Below are 24951 nucleotides of genomic sequence, written 5' to 3' on the forward strand. Positions count from 1 at the left end.
CACATATGAGTGAAATCATGTGGTATTTGTGTTTCTCTGCCTGACTTATTTTGCTTAACATAATACACTAGCTCCATCCACATGGTGGTGGAAATGCAAACTGGCGCAGCCACTTTGGAAAACAGTATGGAGGTTCCTTAAAAAGCTAAAAATAGAAGTAACCTATGACCCAGCAACAGCACTACTAGGTATTTATCCAAATGATACAAAAATAGTAATTTGAAGGGGCACACATACCCCAGTGTTTATAGCAGCAATGCCCACAGTAGCCAAAATATGGAAAGAACCCAAATGTCCAGTCCATGTTCTTAATTAAATCACCACACTGTCCTGCCTCTAGTGCATTGGGAAGACCCTCCATCTCTAGAGCAGATCCAGAATCTGACCATCTCTTCCTCCTCTGCTCTCAGAACCCTTGTCCTCACCACTGGTAGTCTCACCTGGCCTCTGGTTTCTCTACCTCACTTTATTCCCCTGGAGGCCACCGTCCATGTAGCAGCTCCCAAAATCTTCCCGAAGTGCAGATCAGATCATGGATCCCCCCTGATTAAAACACAACAGTGGATTCTTCTCTCAACCGTGTTAAACTCTGAATCCTTTCCACGGCCTGGAGGCCTCCTGTGGCCTGACCAGCCCCCTTCCTCTGGGCTAGGCTCCTCCTCCTGACGTTTGAACCCAGTAAGCATGTCCTTTCTTAGGGTCTTTGTATTTGCTGCTGCTCCTCTTTCCTCCTCGCCATCTTCTCATTAGTCAGTAACACTTTCATTCACTCATACTCACACACATCGACTTATCCTGGTTTTTAAAGCACATATCAAGATCTTAAATTTCTTAGTAGTTTATGCATATGTATCTCCCAACAAGATTCCAGGCTCCTTGAGGGCTGGGACTTTGGTTCCGTGCGCACCTCCAGCGCCTGGATGGGGACCTGGCCTTGGTAGGCTGTTTCTGGTCATCTGCTGACAAGTATCTCAGGGAGGTCTTAGGCTGAACAGCGCCTGCCTGCATTGCAGTCCCTCCCCAAGGCACCCTGGCTTCAGTCCCTGCTCGCCTACATGTGTGGACATCTCTTGTCTACCAGCGGTCACTTTCCCATTTCAGTTGTTGTAGTGTTTGTTACAATTTAGTCATGTGTGTGTATTGGACACTCTTTTTGCCACATCTGCAAGCCTCCTATACTATTATTTATACTAATTTTTTCTTTATTTAAACTTACATGAAATAGAAACTTTATATCACAGTGTAAATGAAAAAGAAAAATATTACTTATCATAAATGACTATTAATTGAAACTAAAAATGTCATTCCATATATCCTTGAAAGTTGTCAAAACTTCAGTTTCATGTACTGCTTTTCTATACTGTGTAGTACTGGAATGGAGAGTTGAGAAATATGTGTTGGTTATAATCTCGAACTTGAAGCCTGTCATTTGAAAACTGACGCTATAATGGATTCCATTATTCACATCTCCTAGAGCCAGGGCAGCTTGAGTCTAGTGTCTGCAAAGTTATTAACGTACGGTATGTTTCAGTATTTGTCAGTATCCGTTTTCCGCGTGGCTGTACAGAGTACAAGAGGTGTCTTTGCAGCACTTTGAACACCATTCAAAATTCTTCTCCTCGTCTAGGACTGACTACTTTGCACGGATGATGGACATTTCCTTACGTTTGAGAAGACCATCCTGGATGGTGGATAGTAAAAGAATGAGGAGGACTTCACATTTCCAGTGGCTCTTATTAACATTTATTCTCCTGTACTTAATGAACCAAGTAAATAGCCAGAAAAGGGGTAAGTGCATCTGAGTCTTAGAGAATGAACTGATTGCAATGCCGTTGCTCTTTTTTTGCCATTACTATTTTGATTATGAGGTGCTCTTGTGTCTTTATTGACCCCTTCAGGTTTTCTATGGTTAAAATCCATTTCTTTGTTATCCTTTTTTTTTCTATGTACTATTGGTCTCTTTTAAAAAGGCCCATAAAGGTAGATCTAAATATTCTTCCCCCCCCCAAAAAAAAATTAAGGTATAATTTACATACAATACAGTTCACCCTTCTGGGATGAAATTTTGTGTGTTTTGACAAGTGTGTACAGTCATGTGACCATCAACACAATCAAGATACAGAACACTCCCCATTCCAGAAAATTCTCCATGCTCCTCTGTACTCAGCTCCTCTCCTCCCTATCTCAAGCCAGCACGGGCCTAGTTTCTGTTATAATTTTGCTTTTCCCAATGTCATATAAATGAAATCTAAATCTCTTTCTTTAATAATATGTCGTGTTCATCTTCTTTATATATTAAGAATATTTGTGTAGATGTTATTACCTAGCTTATTTCTGTAAAGAACATTATCATCCTTCTGCCCCTGAGTTTAGTTTTTATATTATTTCCATGATGAAACAGAGCTCCTCTTTTCCCCGAGATCACTGTTAAATAACTTGAGTATGGTTACTGATGATTACTAATGTGAGTGCTTCCGATGTTTTTGTTTTGTCACATATAAGTAACTTTGTAGTTTATTGCTACCGTAAATGTCATGTCAGTTGTGTAAAAATTTAAAAAAACCTTTTCAAAGACATTTATAGAGAGAGTCTGAGATGGAATAACCTTTTTTACATTCTAACTGCTCTATTTCCTCCCTCCTTCCCTCTCCTCCTTCCTTTTGCCTTTTGTTCTCCCTCTTCTCCCCCTCCTCCTTTCCTTTCATTCTCTTTTTAGCATGACAGCTTTTTATTGTCTAGTGCGAATGTATTCCATGACCTAGTATTCTTTTATAGGTATGAATAAATACTATTAGGATTATAGTCTTCTGAGTTGTTACTTTTCAGTTGTTTCAGCCTACGCAAAAGACATATTTTTCAGAGACTTGTGTGAGTTCATTACTATCTAAACATAATATGCTTCGTAAAACATTTTTTGAAGATTTTATTTGAGAGAGAGTGAAAGACAACAGCAAGGGGAGGGAGCAGACAGAGGGAGAGAGAGAAGCAGACACCCTCCTGAGCAGAGAGCCCAACATAGGGCTAGATCCCAGGACCCCTGAGCCAAGCTGAAGGCAGACTCTTAGCTGACTGAGCCACCTAGGCACTCCTGCTTCACAAAAATGTAAAGATTGGCCATGGGGTTTCTGTGTAGGTGGCAGTCTCATAACAGGCAGTGGGGCAGCAGTGGCTAGGAGTGCTTAGAAGCTGTGTTTGTGGGCATGGGAAACACGTAATTTTTACTTGGAGTTACTTTATTTGGGGGGAGGAATGGGGGCAAATGGGGCTGTTGGAGATAAAATTCTTCTAGGCCCTCTTTGGGTCTCATCCTTGACTCCCTCCATTTATCTTAGTGGCTGAAGGTGGGACTTTGATGGAGGCTCAGTCCCAAAGGGGTCTAGTTTTTGGCCCACTTCCATTGGTTTCCTCTCATTTTTTGGTCTACAGCTACAAAAAGAAATAGAAAACCAGTCCCTTCTGTGACTGTAGGCTCATCCCTGCACAAAGAACATGGATCCTGCGTGGACATATCTGCTCATACTCATGACTAAAGATGGTTTGATACGTTGGCCTTCTCTGGTGCAGTTAAATTATTAAGCATGTTCTGTGTGTGTTTCTCCTCCAGGGGCGCCTCGTGATTTGAAGTGTATAACTAACAATTTGCAAGTGTGGGACTGTTCTTGGAGAGCACCCTCTGGAGCAGGCCATGGTACTGTTTATGAAATTTGCATCGAAAACAGGTAATAAAAATACTTTGGTTAATGAATAGCTATAACCTAAAGGTCTTTAATAGTAGAGCATAGAGATTTTATTCTAGAAATTTTTTTTAATGAAATTGTAAATCTTAGCTCTCTGTTTCCTAAAAATATCTGAATCTTATTTCAATCAAGGTAGAAACAACCCTTCTCCTGGCCAAAACTTTGATTCTTGTGTTACATGAATATTAAGTATAGAACACCCCTTTCCTAGGCTGTGGATTCTGATCTACTATAGGGAAGTTTTACTGGTCTGTCTAGATGAGTTGGGTTCAAGTTTTGACTCTGCCTAACAGAAAACGTCAGTCTGGAGTAGGCAGTTCAAGGCTGGCACGGTCGTTGATGAGAGACCCAGGTTCCTCTCTGTCATGCTGCTGTGCCAGCTTCAGCGTGTGATCTCATGGTTCAAGGATGCTTGAAGAGTGGCTGTCGTGTCTGCATTCCAGGAAGCAGTGAGGAAAAGGATGCTTTTCTTTAAGGAGACCTCTGAGAAGTCCCACACAACACCTCTGCTTGCATCTCATTGGCAGAATTTAGTCAAGTGATGGAGTCTATTTGCATAAGAGGCAGGGCAATGTGCCTGCATAAACCTTGAGTTAATGTTATTAAGGGAAGGGGGGAATGGACTTTAGGAGGCCAGTGACAGGTTCTGTCACCCCACCTTACGAGCTCCAAAGCCTAGAGGTAAGGCCTTGGGGCTGTCTGCAAACTGAGCGTTCTCTTCCTTTCCCCCGATTCCAGCAGGGTTCTGAGGGGTTCAGCAATACCAGAGTCGTTCAGCACAGCAGCTCCAAGTCTCATTTTGCCATTGGGTGGCCCTCATGTAAATCGACATAAGTGCACATTTAAACTTTACTCAGGTGTTTTTTCCCCCTTTGGTGTAGTTTTTTTTTTTTTTTAAGATTTTATTTATTTATTTGACAGAGATAGAGACAGCCAGCGAGAGAGGGAACACAAGCAGGGGGAGTGGGAGAGGAAGAAGCAGGCTCATAGCAGAGGAGCCTGATGTGGGGCTCGATCCCATAACGCCGGGATCACGCCCTGAGCCGAAGGCAGACGCTTAACCGCTGTGCCACCCAGGCACCCCTGGTGTAGTTTATTGAGCGACTAAGTTTATTACACTTAGTGTAAGCTTTGTGGTAATTTGTTAACCAGGAGGAGCTTGGTTGTGCTGCAGAAACAGCCCTAAAATCTTATTTCCTCATTCTCTGCCGTGAAAATAAAGGATTGTTTCCTGCTTGTGTTCTGTGTCCCTCTTGGGTCAGCTGGTATCTCTGTCCCCAGTCTCTCCTCGGGGCCCCAAGTCTAGGGGCTCCTCACCCTCCAGTGCATGAAGACAGGAGAAGGAGAGGGGGCACAGCCTATGCTGGCTTCCAGAGCTTCCTTCTGGAAGGGATAGTTGTGACTTTCACTCACATTTCTCTGCAAATAAAGTCCCATTGCCTGCCTCGCTCCAGAGGAGCAGGAAGTACAGTCCTGCTGTGAATCCAGAAGGGGATAACCTGAAAGTTGTGGTAAATCGCCTGAGTGACTACCTCAGGCCACACAGAGAGGAAGTTGTTCTGGCTCTCCAGGAGTTCCCAAGAAACAAATCACTGTGGGTTAAGTGCCGACGGAATTATATGTGAAGGGCTGAGGGAGCATTGACTGAGGAGTGTGGGGCTCCAGAGGCTGTCAGAGACGAAATTGTGTAGTGTGAAGACCCAGTTTCTCAGAAAAAGGACAGAAGGACATTCCAGCCTCAAAAAATATGGGTTCAGTGGCATGAACTTAGGACATAGCATGATTTAGCAAATGCAAGTGTTTTTGTGTTACTGGCACCTAAGGAAGCCTCCCCCAGTGAGGGTGACAGGAGGCGAGCCGACCTGGTCAAATTGGAGTCCTGAGTAAAGAACAGAAAGAGGGTCTGCGTGGGGTGCTGGGCAGGGTCGCACGAGGCGCTGCAGAGTCCCTTTGCTTGAGCTCATATTTGCATGGGGAGTTAGAAATGTATGTGAAAAACAATAAAAAGAATGTAAATGTGCTCTGTGAAGGTTGAAAGAGCTGTGGAACCAAGGGGAAAAAACCGACTTTAGTCAAAGAGATAATGGGTGGGGAACTGGAAGAGTTTGAAAGCGGAAGAGAAAGTGTTGTTGACATTGAACCCTCGAGCCAAAACAGAGGAGCAGCAGACAGATTGAGGGTGTGTTTGAAAACAGAGGAACAGCAGATTGAGGGTGTGTTTGAGGGACCACAAGCAGCCAGTTTCATTCCTGTCCTCAGTATCTGTGGAGCGCCGTCTCAGCCTGAGACGGAATGATGGTCTTGTATAGACGTGCAGGGCTGATGCGGGGCGGGCGTGTGTGGCGCCAGGTAAGGCTGCAGAGGGAAGGTTGGTGGGAGTTTGAAGGGTATGCTAAAGTCCTGAGTTTCTTGAAATAATCATTTCTGCTTATCACGAGACTTTCTGGTACAGTCTGGTTATGCATCCTCCACATTGATGCACTTACCATTAACCTCTCGTTTTTCAGTCTTTAGATGCAGTATAACCTATCATGTTTTTGTACGAAAGAACAAAGTATTTTCTAGTGCATTTTGTGTTAATCATATTTTTGTGACAATTGCACGATTAACTTTATCCGCTAATTAAAATTTGATTTTTTTTCTATTGCAGGTCTTATTCTTGCTATCAATCAGAGAAAACAAATACTAAAATCCCTGCTCTTTTACCTGGTGATCATGAAATAACGATAAACCGTCTATATGATTTTGGAAATCTTATAAGTAAATTCACATTAAATGAAAAAAATGTTTGTAAGTATTTGAAAAGAAAATTGATTTGAAAATAACTTAGCCCAGGGGCTCCTGGGTGGCTCAGTCGGTTAAGCATCTGCCTTCAGCTCAGGTCATACTCTCAGTGTCCCGGGATCGAGCCCATGTCGGGCTCTCCGCTTGGTGGCGAGTCTGCTTCTCCCTCTCCCTCTGTGCTCTCTCTTGTTTTCACTCTCTCTCAAATAAATAAATAAAATCTTCAGAAAAAAAGAAAACAGTAACTCAGCACAGTGCCTTTGTGCTTAGTATTGCAGTGCTTTATAATTGGCAGAAATTTACTCTTCTTTTGAATTTCCGTTGTTAGGCTAATGCTTGCATTTCCCCAGCAACCATACTGTGGCTTATAGAACACAGCCAAGATGGGGAAGGAAGCAGACTGTCGTCTGGTCAATCAGAGTACATGTCACAGAGTTCACGATCCTTTGCATATTTGGATACTTTTCTTGTCCCTTCTTTGCCTCATTGATTCCTGCATACCTTTCAGAATTTCTCAGGTGTCCCCTGCTCTAGGAAGTGCTCTTTGAGCATACCAGTTCCTTTTTAAACATTCCCAAAGGCCATGTGTATTTCTCCTTCGTGGCATTTCTCATGGTTGCATTACTAATATATTATGTGATAAGGCACTTACTGTGTGTTGCTTTCGCAAGAAAATAGGTTCCGTAGGGCAGGGAGTTTCTCTTCTACACCTAGCACCTAGCCCACTGCCTTGCATGTGGCAAGCATCTTTTACAGAGGTGTTGATTAAATGCCTACAACCTAGGTTACAGGCTGAGTGGAGTCATGAAATAGACCCAGGCTGATGGAGATGGAAATTTTGCTACACAGCGAGACCTTAGAAACCCTAGGAGCCTTGACTCTTAATGGTGGGAGAGGCGGGTTTGTTTGCTTCTGACAACTGTTATGGCATGGCATCATAATGATATTATAATGAGTCTTATAAGGATGACTTACTTTGAAACAAGGCGGAAAATATAATTAACTGGGTGACCTGTCCAATTTCATGGATAAGATGCCTGTTTGGAGTGGTCTGTGTCTGAGATAGAACAGATTGTGAAAGGATAAAAACAAAGCGAGCTTTCCAGGAACTTCACCTCTGTCTCACTGCCTTTCAAGATAAAGAGAGAAGAGCCATGTTTGTTATTTTCTTTCTGCAGCTGAATGTGAGATCCATGTGAGAATGTTTTTGTACAGATCAGCCATGATTTCAGTACCCACAGAGAAATACTGTTAACACTTAAATATATTCGCTATGTATATACATATAAACAGTAAGGTTCATATTACTTTATAACCTAACAGAAGACATAGATTTTTCCATTTGTTATCTAAATCTGTATTATTTTTATAGGCTGCATAGTATTCCATAGAATGGAGGTACCGTAATTATGTTAAGTGATCGATTATTAACATTGAGATTTTTATTTCTGGTTTTTCAGTATTACAACCAATGCTTTAATGAGCATGTTTTGCACATGTGTGTTTCTAATTTGTGTGATGATTTCCTTAGGCTAAATTCCTAAAATTGGGAATGCTGCATTAAAGATAATCCCCTTGTTAGGACTTTTGATATCCATCGCCAATAGTTTTCTGAAGCTTTTGAGTCTCTTTGCATTTCCATAAACATCCTATTAGAGGGGCTCCCTGTTCTTTACTTCTTGCCAGGACTGGGTATTGTCCATTTCTCTTAGTTTTGCCATTTCAATCTCATGGCCCCCCAGTTGTAGCACTTTGTTTTTGCATTTCTGTGATTATTTTTTAAAAAATGATCATTTTTGTTCTTTTCTGAACTGTCTGTATCCTTTCTCAATTTTCTCTTGTGTTGAAGCTCATCTTTTCCCTCATCGGTTCACAAGAGCTCTCTATATTATGGTTATTAATTCTATCATATTTGCTACAGATAATTTTCCAAGTTTAGAATTTAAACTTCATGGTTTTCATTTTTATATAAATAGAATCGTTCACTTTTTCTTTTTTTTCCTTTTTTTGAGCTTTTGGTTTTGTTATCATGCTTGATTTGAATATTTTACCATCTGGAATTATTGTGTAGTAAAGTATAAGGAATCTAACTTAATTTTATTCCAGATTTATAAAAAAATTCCTTAGGACTCTGTCAGAGAGCCAGTTGGTGTTGCCTGATTTTTCAATAGTTAAGGAGAAGGTGCTGCCTGGGAAGCTACTTGAAGATGATAGTGGTCAATGGAAAGAACTAGAGGGGCGAATCAAGACAGACTCTAGATGACTTACTAGGTGAATAGTCCATTGTGTTTACATACCATGTAATTTGTTGATAGCAGTTTTAATAATACTGAGTCTGATTATGATTAGACTATTAGGTTAACAGTATCCCAGTAATAAGATATTACTATTACTACTATGATAATACTGTTAAGAAAATTGAAAAGCAAACTAGAGGAAAATAAAAGGGCGGTTGGATGCATTAGCAGTTCTTTGAGTCCCTACTGTGTTTGGGAGAAGCTATGAAATGGTAGTGTACCTGTGCATTAGAGGATCTGAGTTCTTTGGCAATTTGCTACTGAATAAAAGTATGAAGAATCAAGATTTCTCCAACACCATACATATAAAGCAAACCAGGCATTTAATATATACACACATACATAATACGCTTCTAGTTGACAAGGGCGAACACAAAAATAAGTCTTTATAAGACTTCTAGTGTCTAAGTTTCTTAAAATAACCTGAAAATATGGATCTGGCCGAGGCAGAATAAATAATGTGGATCCTATGAATGAGCTGGGAAAGCTCCCATCTCCTGATGTTTAAGCGAAAAAGAGCATGGAGGTTATGGGTAAAGACGTACTAGCTTTAAAAAATAAACACAAGTGATTAAATTTATTTCCCAGCTGAAAAGTTCCTGTCTTCTGGAAAGCAAGTTAATATTGTCCTCAAGTGTCTATTTTAGCTGTAAAGAAATGCAGATAATAGTTTGTGGGATCTTAGGGAAACTTCCCATTTTACTGTGAGGAAGTGTACTATGAAGTAGTGAAAAAGTGTGTGTGTGTGTGTGTGTGCGCGTGTGCGCGCATGTGTGTTTAATCCTCTCATTTGCATAATTGTGGTTACTGTCTTTTAGCTTGAAATACTGGCTATGACTTGTGTTTTGAAGAATAGCCCACTTCTATTTAGGTAAAATGTAAATTACGTGTACTTTCCAGAGAGGGAGGGAGTATTTTAATAGATGAATATTGCCTTCGTGTAAATGCTCCCATCTTTCATAATTTTTAAGTTACTATATCATGACAGCCTGAAGCATTTGAAAGAACAATGTTCTTAGAAGCCTCTGCTCTGTGATCACACTGGCACCTGGAACTTTCCCTCTCCGGATACTAAAGCAATTTCTTGCTCCTCCTTTGCTCCGTTTTTGTTTTTTTTTGTTTTTTAAGTTTTTATTTTAATTCCAATTTGTTAACATACAGTATTTGTTACATGAGTTTCAGGTATATGATATAGTGGCTCCTTCTGTTTTAAAAGCAGCTCCTACTTAAAACTTGTCCTAGAAAGCATCCTCCACTGTCCTTAGGTAGCTGTGGAACCACTGACTTTGCTGTGTAGTGTTTAGGTTTTGAAGCCACAGGGACTATTTCCTGTACAGCCGTAAATATTTTACACAGATCCAGCATAGAGCACTAAAATGGTCAGCACATTTTAGTTCAGTTTATTAAGAACTTATTTTTAATTTCCAAGACTAATTTATATTGGTTTGCTCTGCCATTTTTTGTTACTTAGCACACTCAGCTCCCCTACCTCTGTAAAGTCCTGCAGTCCTGGGCTTGCTGTGACTGCTTTAACCAGCCCTTGTGCTTCATGGGGCAGTGCTAGGATAGGGATGGCCCAAGAGCATGTATGTGTCTCTGGAGTTGTCTTAACTTCACTTACTGTGATTGGAAGCGAGAACATGTAAGACAGTCCCCACATTGTCTGCCCTTCACACCAGGAAGCCACGTTTCATACAGCGGGACAGGCTCATACCTTATGTGTTTTTCATTGATCCAAGCTATTTGAGTAATTTACTCATCCCTTTTAAGTAGAGACTTGAAGATTTTAAAGAATACTTTGCTTTTTTTCTGCCTTTTTAATTTTTATAATTTACCATTTTCTCCCTGTGAGCTACTATATCCTTGAGCATGTTTTTTTCCTTTACCTTCTGTATTGCAGCTTCAGAGCCCTCTGCCCTCCCAGACTTCTTTCTCACCAATGACAGGACCCTCCCCAATGCTGATGGTCTTTCCTCACTTTTCCTCTGTGAACTCTCTTTGATTTGGGCCTAAATGACAACCTATTTATTTTACTCTCAGTGCTGCTGGATCTTCTCTGGTTTCCTTCTGCCTCTCAGCATTCTTGCTGGGGTTCTCTGGTTCCTTGAAGGTGTGACTGTCTCTTGGTAGCTCTCAGCTGTCAAACAAGCTTTGGCTGTTTTGAATCATGTGTTCAAGTCTGTTCAGCTACACTCAGTGAGTTCCTCGAATCTGTGTCCATGGTGCTGATGGGCCCTGTTCTCACTCGCGGTCAGCAGTCCCCTCCACCGATCCTCCGTCCCTCCCCTGACGCTTGGTCATCGACAGCCTATCTCTCACATTTCCTCACAATGTCCGTGATTCTTTTTGCCTGCTTTCTACGCTAGAAACTTGAGGTAATCTTAGATGTTTCCCTTTCTTATTATACTAATCCTTCATTTCTTTGATCCAGTCACTTCTTTGAAACGCCCATTAGAGTTTTTCCTTTTCCATATCCCTCATGCACGTGATGATGCATCATGATCCGTATCCTTGCTACTCTGGTCAGCCTTCCGCAGTGGTCTTCCACTTAATCACCTTATCTCTCTCAGCACCCTGCAGGCCACAGCTCACCTAGCTTTTCTGAAGGCCTTCTTATCCTGCTGAGTACTTCCCACATCTGCACAGTACCCTGTTGGCTCCCTCACTCAATGCCTTGGTCATTCCTGTGGTCTTGCTGCTGTTTACAGATATATACCAGTAATGGTTCATGGCATCCCCAAATGGTGACTTGTGCCAGCATCAGGGGCTCTGACACTGCCAGGTGAGTGGGAAGGGTGCAGAGAAAACAGGTGAGAAGCTCTACCAGAGCAAGCTTTCCATATTCCATCATTTTCTTAGGCCTGACCTACAGTCATACTGAGGAAGCTCCTTTACTTCTCTCTGATGTTGGAATCCTTACAGATTCCAGACTGATGACACTAGAGTTTTGTGGGAACCCAGTGGCTATTTGTATTAGAAGACATATTAGGATTTGGTAATAATTTTCTCAGATTTGAGGGATGAATCATTGGGAGCTGCTTATGCAAATAAATACATATATTCTCTTTTTTCAGTAGTCACTTTGAGAATTTTCTTTTCTTTCTTTTTTTTTTTTTTTTTCTCGAGAGAGAGTGTGTACAAGGCAGGGGGAGGGATGGAGGGAGGCAGAGAATCTTAAGCAGGCTCCATGCCCAGCGTGGAGCTGGACAAGGGTCTCCATCTCATGACCCTGCAATCACAGCCTGAGCCAAAATCAAGAGGTGGATGCTGTACCGACTGAGCCCCCCAGGCGCCCCGAGAGTTTGCTTTTAATTCTTGATTATTTTTTGGTCAAGAAGGAATAGAGTTTTAAAGTAATTGATTAATGGAATTACAATATGAAAATCATTATTTTACTAAGTCATGTCTGTTTTCTTTTCTTCAAGCCTTAATTCCAGACACTCCAGAGATCTTGAATCTGTCTGCTGATTTCTCAACTTCCACATTACACCTAAAGTGGAATGACAGGGGTTCTGTTTTTCTACATCACTTAAATGTCATCTGGGAAATTAAAATTCTACGTAAAGAAAATATGGAAATCGTAAAATTAGTAAGTTTGAACCAAAATAGATTTTTTTTCCTGTGACATTAAAGAAACGAAGTAATTAAAAAAAAAATTTTAAGGTGATGTCAGTGAACTTTCACATAGTTAAAGAAGTAGATTAGCTGTCCTTTCAGGGTTCATTATAAACTATTTGCTATTACTCAAATCACTTACTAAAATAATGTATAACTTAAAATAATGTATAACTTACTAATTATAGTAAATTTAGGAAATTAAGGGAGGATTAATCCATGATTCCACACCACTTGACCACAGTAAATGTTATTTTTGTGTTTCTGTCCAGCTTTTTGTATGTGCATGTTTTTACATAAGTGAAATATATGAATACATGTAATTTATTATTTTTAGTTTTGTCTAATACTATAAACAGTAATTGTTGAGAAATTTTGTATAAGCTTCTAAGTTTGAATTTATCTGAATCTGAATTAACGTTCTTACATTTAATAGTACATGCTTTTTTCCTCTTATTTTTTTAAACTTTGTTGATGAATAGTTTCCTTATGATCTGTCTCTAGTTTCCTATTAACCTAAAGGAGGATGAGGAATAGTAGTGAAACGTTTTGACAGCGGGTATGTGGGAATTCCCTCTTTTGTCTTTTCACTCTTCCTTAATGAATTTGAAATATGCTTACTCATAGATTTAAGAATTAGAAGACTATCTTAAGATTTTACAATGATTTGCCTAAGTGCATAGATAAGATAGATCATAAAGATAAAGAAGAGGATTACTCTGTATTTCATAGTTGTCTTGGTTTTCCTTTCTGACACTCTGTGTGTGGCATTCCTAAAGTAGTGGCAGCCTAACTGTAGCAGTGTGCGTGCCGCGCTTCCGCGTTGCCGACAGCGCCCTAAAAGCTCCGTGTATGGTCGCTCTTTGCATCCTCACCACAGACTGGTGAGGGAGGCACTCTGAGCATCATCCCCACTTAATAGATGAAGCTCCAGAGACACAGGAAGACATGAAGTGGTGGAGCCAGGACTCAGAGTTACAGAGTCTGTGCTCTTTCTTAACCACTGCAATTTCTGTTACAAAATAGATCTATTTATTTTTAAGATTATTATTATTATAAGATGCCTTCCCTTCCTTTGCACTTGTGCAAATCAAACATGCACTTCAAGACCTGAGTCAAATCCTACCCCGTATTTTAAAGCCCATCCTAACGACCTCAGCCTAAAATGCTCTCCCTTTTCTGGAATTTTAATGGCAGTTTTCTCCTGCAACCTAATTTGCAAGTAGCTTTGACTCAGCTCTACCATTGTTGTCTTAAAACTATTGCTTCTCTAAAATTGTACCATGTAGCTTTTTATGATGGCTGACATTTTGTGCTGGGTGGGTTACCACTTAGTGGCTTCAGGTAACTTCCCCAAACCTCCTTGTTCTCATTGGTGAAGTGATGCCAGATATTTACTTTAATAAATGATAACAGTATCTATAAAGCTGCTAAACAACTACGAGTTGTCATTACTTCCTTTGGGGCTACCTCAGGGATGCTAGAGTAAGAGGGCTACTCTTCTGAAGTGTAAGTGGAATCAAGCATAAAGGAATGGGGGCGCCTCGGTGGCTCAGTCGTGAAGCGTCTGCCTTCGGCTCAGGTTGAGCCCCGCATCAGGCTCCCTGCCCCGCTGGAAGCCTACTTCTTCCTCTCCCACTCTGCCTGCTTGTGTTCCCTCTCTTGCTGGCTGTCTCTCTTTCTGTGTCAAATAAATAAATAAAATCTTTAAAAAAAACCAAACATATAGGAATGGAAAGGATCACTGTTTTTAAGGTCCTGCAACTCACGGCCACAAGGTGCATCACGTGATGGCCGTGGCAAAGCACTACTTTGGGGATCTGATCTTTGAAGAAAAATCTTTGCATGGGAAATAGAGCAAGAGGCCAGAAAAACAGAACAAATGAACTTTTAAGAAGTGAGATTGAAAGGGCGAGTGATGCAGGTCTATAGTAAAATGTGACCTTTCTGTTTGTAATTCTGTGTTATTAATATCATTATTTAAGGCAGAGTTGCTTCTAACCTGTCATTTTGCTGTTATTTTGTGATTGTGTAAGAATCAAGTATACTGTACATTGGGGTTTCAGTTAGAACTTGACAGTTTCTGCCTGTGGCCTCACATACAGGCCTGGAAGCTGGTGCTGCGAGGACAGGATGGGAATGACACCTGGGAGCTCTGCAGCACCCTCGGCCCCTCCCATTCTGCTCTCCACGTGAACAACAAATTTCAGTTCTTTTAGCTGATTCTTTTATTATGTATTTCCATTGTCCAGATAGCATGCACGTGTTGCTCTTCCTTAATTTTTCTTTTCAGTTTTGAGCAACGTTTTATTGTAACAGTGGGAGATGAGAATTTAGTCTTGTCACCTCCCGGCCTGGGCGCACACACTTGCATGCTTGTGTGCTTGCTCTCTCTCTCTCTTAACATTTCCCATCTTTTTCTAGTACTGTTATATCATTCTGTGATAATTTTTGGTAGAGTGGCATTCATTGTATTATGATTATATAAAACACTATCCACAGCTAAACCGAGTAGTATATACTATTATTTTCCTTTTTAGGGTACAGCTTCTTGTATTATATTTTTAGTTTTATTTTTGTGCCCCATTAATTCAATCCTAAATTATCTCCAAGTTGTATGAATCTCCTGTTGAAATGTTCAAACACACTAGTTCTTTATCAGCTATATGTTTGTGAATAGCTCTCTCTGAGGCCTTTTGACTTACTTCTCAACCCTGCTTACATAGGGTTCACATAGGTGCAATGTTCTTATAGCAGGAGTATAGTAAACACCTGAGAACTCTTTGTGGCCATAGGTTTCTCAGGAACTCCAGCAGTCTCCATTCCTACCAGCCAACCCTAGGTTTGAAAAGCTTAATACCTGGGTATACCCGTAACCCTTTTAGGACAAACCTGTGTGTTTTTTTGGCACATTTCTTAGGAAGCTGTGGTCCAAGAGGTCTCTATCATCATCCAGGGGACTTCTTTTACCTTTTTCTTGTGATGGATCCTCTTTTTCCTGAATTCTTCCTCTTATTTCCTCATTTTGTTGGGAGCGTATATTCTAGTAGGTGTTTGCTATTTATTATAAATACTCTCTGCTATCTATAATGGTAGCTTGCAGATATACTTTGTTTTTTTAATTTAAATTGGTTGCTAACAAAATTTAAAAGACTGTCAATTCCAATATTGAGAAGATACTGAACAATTGGAACTTTCATACACTTCTGATGGGAGTGTACATTAAGACATGACATTTCTACAAATGTCTGTTTTGCACTCATTCATGATTGCTACTTTAGCTGGGTATAGAATTGTAGGTTGGGGGATTTTCTCAAGATTTGGAAGACATTGTTCCATTTGTTTCTTCTTGTGGATCTCTCTTCCTTTGTTGTACTAGACAGTCATTGGGCCCCTTTCAGTCTGAAAACACATGTCCATCAGCTTGGGAAATTTTCTTATTTTATGTCTTATGGCTTTAATTTCTTCATATCTGTTTTCTCCTATTTTTTTTCCTTAGAAATACTGTTCTTCAGAAATTGGACCTTCTAGACTGGTTCTCTACTGTTCTTAATTGTTTCTCCTTTCCATCTGTGATTTTATTTTGCTCTGTTTTCTGAACAGTTTTTCTTAAACTTTATCTTGCATTCCTGCTATTGAATTTCTATTAATAGGTTTTTTTTAATGTACAAGAGATCCCTTTTGTCTGTTCTTTTTGTTTGTTTTATGGATGCAATATCTCATTCTGAGGATATCAGTTATTTAATTTTTTGTTCTTTCTGTGTAGTCTGTTTCTTCAAGTTGTTTTTCTTATTTTGATCTTTGACTCTCATATTAGAACTTTTTCTCCAGTTTCTGGTCATCCTGGTTGCTGCTCATATGTGAGTGGCTCTTAAAATTTTTTTAAAAATCTGATTGGAACTTTTGTTTGCCGTCCAGGGACTTTTGCCTGGGACTTCATTATAAGTGATTAGGTTGGGCTATCTAGTTGGCAGAATCTTAATATTGTTTTTTTAGATTTTGATCTTGACCTGTTCATATGCCCCAGAAAAGTTGATTTAGATCCCTACCTGGTAAGTAGCGACTCTGCCATCAGTTATCCTGGGGGCTGAGTAGGAGGAAAAGGCAGGAGCACCCCAGCCTTCATAGTGCATAGGTTAGCAATCCCTTGTATTTGGTACAGTATTCCCCATTTTCTGCTCTTTCTGAGGTTCTTCATTCCAGAGGTGTTCTGTCTTACTTTTCCAGATCATAAATCTCCATTCTGCCAAAATGAAGAAGGGTAGTCTTTTGGTAGCACAGAATGTGGGCGGGATATATGGGTACCTAACATCTCTTCAGACAACTTTGAAGCAGTCTTCTGCACCTCACCTTCACCGTGGATTTCCAGGGGAGCCTGGTACAGCCCCTTCTGGAGCCCTTTGGCATTTCCATGATAGAAATCAGGTTGTTTCTGCCTTTTCCATCGGAGGCTTAAGATTCAGCTTTCTCAGATCTTCTGAGTCCATTACTGTTATCCGTCAGCTCTCCAGTATTTAGAATTTCATTGGTCTTGTTTCTTCTGTTTTTTGCCTTTGTGCATCTGTGCCTTTAAAAAAAAAATCATCTGTGTACTTTTGCTTTAGAGACATTTCAGAAGGTAAGAGGGGGGAATATAGTTATTTAATCTGTTGTCTTTAACTGGAGGCCCCAAGGTTTATTTTAGTAGGTCCTCGATATTTGATCAAAATCCTTCCCATTTTTTACAGTTGAGATTAATATTTTATCTTACTATAAGCTGCATATTTAAAAATAAAATTTTAAACATGTAACATAAAAAAGTCTAATCTGAAACAGTTACTTTGTTGGGATGCTCCTCCTCACTGCCTCTAACTCTTGGAAGTACCAGTTTTTTCTCGATGAAAAATGGAGACCATTTTTGGCAATGGTACATTTCTCTGTGAACTGTATTGGATGTTTTGGGATATTGATGTCATGTATAATCATGCAGTGGAGCCTAACGATGAAGAAGTAAACAGGTGCACTGGTTGTGATGAGCACCGGGTAATGTGTGGAATTGTTGAATGACTGTATTACACTGTATGTTAACTGCACTGGAATTTAAAAAAAAAAAAGAAGTAAACATAAATGAATCACGATTATTGTTCCTGTAACTCTCCTCTTATGCCTTATAGAAAACGGAGATGGTTGTACAAAAAGGCAGACCTTTAACTTAGTGGTGACTGTATACAGTCTGTTGTGTTTTTTAAATCAGAAGGGAAGCAGAACATATCACTACTCAGCAATCTTATTTTGTGTTTGTGTTTGTTTTTTAGCTGACCCACAACACAACTATGAATGGGAAAGACGCAGTTCATCACTGGAGTTGGACCTCAGACATGCCCTTGGAGTGCGCCACTCATTCTGTGGGAATTAGATGCTATGTTGACGATCCTCATTTCTCTGGTCGCAAAGAGTGGAGTGACTGGAGCCCACTGAAGAACGTTTCTTGTAAGCCTACATTTAAAAAGATTTTGTCTCAAATGAATTAGATTAGTCTTAAGGGTAAGGTCTAGTTTAAGCTTTCAGTTCTCCAGATGCCATTTGGCTTCATGAAGGTCACCTGGGGATCTTACAAGTCTCTGTCCCAGAACATTTTGATTCAAAAACTCTGAGATAGGATTCAGGAATCTGTATTTTTAAAGATCTTCTGAAGTGATTAGATAATCATCCAGGTTTGAAAATCACTGTGGTAGGCGATGAAGAACATTTTTAAAAATTTTACATAGATATTATTGAGATCAAGTCTATAGTAAAAAAAAAAAAAAAAAAAAAAAGGCTCCTAGTTTCTTGCCCACAGAGCAGATCTCTATGAGTTGCAGAGTTATTTCAGAGAACATGGGGATCTGTAAGTATACCCCAAATCACCTGTCTATTGAATGAAACTTGTATGCAGGTAGAATGTTGCCAGTGTGAGAGAGGCCTGGAAAATTGTTGGTGGTCAAATGAAGTCCTTCAAAAGGCTGGTTATCATTGTAGATTATCCACTGTAATGACCACGTGGAAAAATGGATCAGAGGAAGGAAGAGTGGAAGCACATAGATAAGTAAGGAGGATCTTGTTGCAGTTTAGCAAAGACAGTGAAGGCTAAAGTAGGGCACTTAGGTCTGGAAATGAAAAGGAAAAGGTGTGAAAACACTGAAGAGACAGAATTAAAATTAGTGACTATTCATTTGGTAAGTGAGAAATAAAGCCAAAGGTGACTATTAGTTTGGGCAGCTGAGTAGCTGGTGATGCCCTCCACTGAGACAGAAAATATATGAATGACTTAGGTGGGAAAGATAAATTCATTTTTAATATGTTGACCTTGAGGTACTTAATGAAGCGTCTGGGTAGCACTGTCTCAGGCAGCCAGAGATACAAGTCTGGCATCCGAGTGATTACTAGGAGCTGGAGAGACACATTGGAGAGTCATCAACATGTATGTGATGTGCAGTTGTTTACATCTAGAGGTTAACATACTCAGAGAAAGAGAAATGGGGACCAGAGACACATGTCTTACAGGCTTGTATGTCTAAGGGTAGGATGGAAGAAAAGGAGCCAGCCAAGTGGAGGACAGTAGCCAGAGAGTTAAGAGTAGCCCAGGAGAGTAGAGTGGTGCAGAACCCAAGAGAGGGAGTTTTGAGAAGCTAGAGCTGAGGCAGCATACGTGGTGCTGCGGATGTCAAAGGCAAGGGTTATTGAGCAGTGGTCATTGGACTGAGCAAATATACCAGTGAGCCACTTTAGTAGAATGGTCGGGGTAGAAGCCAGTATGTGGTAGATTAAAGAGTAATAAGTAGATAGAAAGGAAACTAGAGATAATTAAAAAGATCGGACATTTAGGAAAATAAAAGCAAAGGTGTGGCTTTAACCTGCAGAGAGTTGGGGTTAAAGAAAAAGTGCTGTTTAGGATGTGGAATACTTAAACATATATTCAGGCTGATGGAAAGTAGGAAGACTGCCCTAAATACGTAGAAATCATTTCAAAGGAATGGAATTATTTAATGAGTGACTTATTCTTGTTGTGAAATTTTCACATGTGGATATAAACCCATTTAGTTTGAACCTGCAGACTTCTTAGACATTAACCTGTGACCTTGGGCATTGGCCTGCAATCCCCTCTGTTCCCCCATTATTGGCCATAAGTAGATAAAACATACGTGGTTTTTATTTATTTCTTGTATATGTCTTGCTCCTTTGAAAGCTCTTTTGGGCCACCATTATTACAAAACTCTTTATAGTATGTTTTATATACACTGGGCTATCTTATGGTAAAAGACTTCTAAAGTATTTGTAATTCCTTTTGTTCTCTCTAGGGTCACCTGATTCTCAGACTAAGGTTTTTCCTCAAGACAAAGTAATACTAGTAGGTTCAGATATAACATTTTGTTGTGTGACTCAAGAAAAAGTGTTATCAGCACAGATTGGCCAAACAAATTGTCCCCTTATCCATCTTGATGGGGAAAATGTGGCAATCAAGATCCATAATATCTCTGTTTCTGCAAGTAGTGGAACAAATGTGGTTTTCACAACAGAAGATAACATATTTGGGACAGTTATTTTTGCAGGATGTAAGTATATAATATTAAAGAGTTCCTATTGATCTGTTTTGATCCTCTTTATGCTGTTTCCAGGGACAGGGAACAGTTCTTTTTTTTTTTTTTTTATGAAGACACCAGAATTTTTGTTTGTTTTAAGATGAGTCCTAAGCTCATTTTCTATATATTTGTGTTTATATAACTTGTAGTTTTTGTAAAAAGATTTGAAACATCCAGCTGCTTAGTTTTAAATTCTTAGTTAACAGTTTGTTGAGTCAAGGGTAGTTTGTATATATTTTTAATCCTACATTGTTTAGGAATTGTTTCATATACTGTTGACCCTTGAACAAAAGAAGTTTGAATTGCATGGGCCTGCACGGATTTTTTTTTAAAGATTTATTTATTTTAGAGAGAATGTGTGGGATTGAAACATCCAGCTGCTTAGTTTTAAATTCTTAGTTAACAGTTTGTTGAGTCAAGGGTAGTTTGTATATATTTTTAATCCTACATTGTTTAGGAATTGTTTCATATACTGTTGACCCTTGAACAAAAGAAGTTTGAATTGCATGGGCCTGCACGGATTTTTTTTTAAAGATTTATTTATTTTAGAGAGAATGTGTGCGCAAGAGGTGGGGCGGGAGGAGCAGAGGGAGCGAATCTTCAAGCAGACTTCCTGCTGAGCGTGGAGCCTGACATGGAGCTTGATCTTACCACCCATGAAATCATGACCTCAGCCGAAACGAAGAGTCAGACGCTTAACTGACTAAGCCACTACATGGATTTTTTTCAGTAACTAGAGTACAATACTGTAATTGCATTTTCTCTTATGATCTTAACATTTTCTGTAGCTTTATTATAAGAATATAATACATATTACATACAAAATATGTGTTAATCAGTTGTCTATGTTATAGGTAAGTCTTCCAGTCAACAATAAACTACTAATAGTTAAGTTTGGGGGGAGTCAAAAGCTATATGTAGAGGGTTTTTTTTTTTTTTTAAGTTTATTTGTTTTAGTAATCACTACACCCAAAGTGGGACTCAAACTCATGACCCTGAGATCAGTGTTGCATGCTCTTCTGACTAAGTTAACCAGGTGTCCCTGTATGTCGATTTTTGACTGCATACGAGGTAGTGCTCCTAACCCCTGTGTTATTCAAGGGTCTGCTCAAAGTCAATTTCCCACCTAAAACACACCTTTTAAAATTAAAATTAAAATTTAAAACATACCTTTTAAAACATCCCCCAATTAAAGAAACTGATGATTTTACACAAAATCTTTCAATAGTGTCATATATGCTTCTCTAACTTTTAAAGTAATATATTTGAGAGGAAGAGGGTAGCTGGAGGACAGGCGCGGGAGGGGCCCTCTCTCACTGTGTTCTGTGTGTAACACATGCTTCCTGTGCAGGGACTTCTTCCTTAACACGGTCATTCCTGCAGTCCTACAATTCCACATTTCCAAAAGTTGTGTGACGGGCTGCCCTATTTCTGTAGCTTGTGTCGAATGTCCACAGAGAATTCTGTGTTTCGAGTGCTTCTGTCCCCTCTCCCGTGGTAACTGTCATGTGGCGCACTGATGGCTTTGTCTCCAGCAGCGCTTGCTTCCCTTCCTCCCGGCATTCGGAATCAGAGGCTGAGTTCGGTCTAAAGGGTCTCATCAAAGTGTGTGGAATGTAGTGAGTGGGTTTGTGATTTTCTTTTGATCGTGTGGTGATTTTTCTTACCCTTTTTTTTTTTTTTTTTTTTTTTTTTGATTCTCAGCTGTGCTCTAGACCAGCAGCTCTCCACTTCTCTTTTCCTTCCAGTGAAACTTAGGATGAATTATGTTGCATTGCTGATATATTCCCAAGGGAATAACCAGAATTAGATGAACTTCTCAGTTTGATGGCTATAACCTTAATCTCTTTTTGTCTTCCCAGCAATGCATTTTGGAATTCAAGTGAGAGTGAGATTATGTTCAAATTTAAACTTTAGAAAATTTCTTTCCTAATGGAATTTTAGGGAAGGACTTGCAACATTCTTCACAAATGATCATGGAGTATAAGTTAAGAACCAGTGGTACATGGAGTGAGGCTACTTTATGATAAGTGATATCAGAAAGTGAGAGATCCACTTAAAAGTACGAAAGACAAAAATTAAAACTCAGAAGATGAGACTGTTCATCAGGTTTTTATTATTTCCAGTGGGGTTCTACTCTTCTATCATAATAGTAGAACAAGCCTATTTAATTCATAATTTAACATTCATTTATAGCATTTGGGGGTTGAAATACTCAATATTTGTCAACTCAGAAGCAGTAATAGAATTTCACTTCAGAGGAATTTCTTTAGGAACTTAAAACAGCAAGGGCAGTTTGTGGTGTGAGTTAGGGATTAAGATTCATTATTTTCTTTCCCTTATGGATATCCTGTTAACCCACCATGTCTTGAAAAGACACAATCAAAACTTGCCAGGATTTTAATTTGAGTTACATTAGATTTATTAATTTAGGAGACCACTTTAGGACAATTTTCATTCTCACTATACTGAGTTATCCAAACGAGGCACATGTATATCTCTTCATTTAGTTAGGTCTTCTTTGATTTATTTTAGTGATAGAGAAGGTCTTATATATCTTTTAGTAAATTTATTCCTAAGAGTTTGATGTTTGGTGCTAATAAAAGTGGCTTTTTTTCCTCTTCATTTTATTATTGTAATTGCAAATACATTTATTATCCAGCAGACAGAACAGTTATTTACCAATACTTGTCAGTGTTTATGCGGGAGCTAATTTAGTTATAAGCAAAATCTTTTATAAACACTGTACGTTCAGTAATCATTCAGTTATTTTCATAGATAATGCCATCTCAGCATTATAAAAATTGACCTAAGTATTAATCTTTCGTCATACTTAAGAATTTTAAAATACTACACTGTGACATAGAGCATGTAAATATTTGTCACATGTCAAGTTTCATACTTCTCATTTGAAAATATTTTCATAAAAATGGCTTTGTTTTTTAAATTGCATTTTCTATTTGCTGGTAATACAATTGATTTATACCTAGTTTTTATCCAGCTTCAGCTAATTCCTTTGTAAGTTAATTTCTTTGAGAACAGTCAGTACATTACCTTTCAAATATTGACTTCTCATATTTTTTCTCCATCTTTGCTTCCATGTCTTTCTATTTCGCTTCTGTTATTTGGATTTTTTTAAATAATATTTTTTATTATATTATGTTAGTCACCATACAGTACATCCCTGGTTTTTGATGTAAAGCTCGATGATTCATTAGTTCCATATACACCCAGTGCACCATGCAATAGGTGCCCTCCTTACTACCCATCACCAGCCTATCCCATTCCCCCACCTCCCTCCCCTCTGAAGCCCTCAGTTTGTTTCTCAGAGTCCAGTTATTTGGATTTTAACTATTTCAGTTTAACATATCTGCCAAATACTAAAACAATCAGCATTTTAAGTATACCCCAAATTTTGGTATGTCATTTTAATAAAATGACTGAAAGTTTAGCCTTAGATTAAAAACAGTTTTCAAAACAAATATATCAGTGTTATCTGATTATGCAGTTGTTAGACTTTAAAATCTCATGACTCCTCTTAATATTACCTAAAATATCATTGACGGACATTATTCTACCTCGGGAAGCTATGTGAAATTTTCTATCTCCTTTTAAGTCTCTAAAACAGTCTAAGAACTGTTTTAAAGATTAGATTTAGTTTTTAAAAAATAAAATTATTTTATAGAATTTGCAACAAGTAGATAATTGTTTTTTTAAAAACTTAGTGAAAGATAATTTGGTAGATAAGATAAATATGACAGAGAATACCAGTTTCTATGTGTGCTTGATTAAACATGAATACAGAAATATCAATTTCTATAATTAGTGTCCAACTGCAGAATTTTCCATGATTACTTTAAAGGTCTAAGACACATGTACACACAAAAAAAAACAAACATTTTTCTTTTTTCTAGTTTTGCCCCTGCAAAACCAGAGGGAATGTTCCAATAAAGAACAGAAAGAGAAGAGCAATAGTCACTTTGAACATAGGAAGATGCAGAATTTTACCAAGAGATACTTTGTAAATAATAGTCATCGTAACTTATTTAAGAACTCAGACTTGCAGCATGGCTGGTGCTGACCTTTAATCTGAGTTGGTACTTCTTTTCAAATCACAGTATTTACACGACACATAATAATACTTTTAGCCTATAGATTTTTCTGATTTGTTGTATACAGCTTGCTTTGAGAGATTTGGTAGGATTTAAGGGGGAAAAATGTCTTCAGGTTGTTTTCGGGAAGTTTCCAAATAAGCTAGTAGTCATTCTGCAGTATATTTTAATCCATCATTTCTAACATAATATGAACTCATAAGAAAAATAAGAAAAACTCATAATAAGAAACACATGCTACAGAAAGCGTGGCAATTCCTGCATTGTTCAAAAGGTAAAATGTAAACAATAAGTTATTTCTAAAGGAAATTGTATAAAATATAGTTAACATTATAAAACATGTTTTCAGGGAAAATATATGTAACCCATAAGTAACGACATTTTTTTTCCTATTAGATCCACCTGATATTCCTCAAAAACTGAATTGTGAGACCTATGATTTAAAAGAGATTGTCTGTACTTGGAATCCAGGAAGACCAACCGCATTGGTGGGCCCACGCAATACAAGTTATACTTTATTTGAAAGGTAAAGGTCACCAAGGAAAGATGTCAGACAGCGAGGAGCACATTGGAGGGTATTAAATGACATAGGGAAATGCGGTATCTCATTTATGTTATGAGTAAAATATAAAACCTAATATGCTGTGTAAAATTGGATATACCATAGATACTGCAAATGACGTGCACACAGACTAGATTCGTATGCTTCTTTAAAAAAACCCTAGAAGAACCCTCAAATATGAATAGAGACTGTTGCTAGGTAGTAGGCTTCTGGTCGATTATTTTCATCTATTTTCTGAATCATGTA

The 24951-nt window shown here is 38.8% G+C and overlaps 1 protein-coding gene across 1 annotated transcript in view; it reads left to right on the forward strand.

The window, feature by feature from the left end:
• The first annotated feature begins 1632 nt into the window (after positions 1-1632).
• The window catches only part of LIFR (LIF receptor subunit alpha), a 51020-nt gene continuing 27701 nt past the window's right edge, over positions 1633-24951 (forward strand). Inside the window, exons 1-7 of the mRNA XM_008692620.2 lie at positions 1633-1788; positions 3605-3719; positions 6388-6527; positions 12244-12407; positions 17728-17902; positions 19750-20004; positions 24540-24669. Coding sequence (XP_008690842.2) covers positions 1647-1788; positions 3605-3719; positions 6388-6527; positions 12244-12407; positions 17728-17902; positions 19750-20004; positions 24540-24669 — 1121 coding nt within the window. The 5' untranslated portion in view covers positions 1633-1646. The remainder of the gene's footprint in view (positions 1789-3604; positions 3720-6387; positions 6528-12243; positions 12408-17727; positions 17903-19749; positions 20005-24539; positions 24670-24951) is intronic.

This window comes from Ursus maritimus, unplaced genomic scaffold (genome assembly GCF_017311325.1).
Source record: "Ursus maritimus isolate PB19 unplaced genomic scaffold, ASM1731132v1 scaffold_15, whole genome shotgun sequence".
Lineage (NCBI taxonomy): Eukaryota > Metazoa > Chordata > Mammalia > Carnivora > Ursidae > Ursus > Ursus maritimus.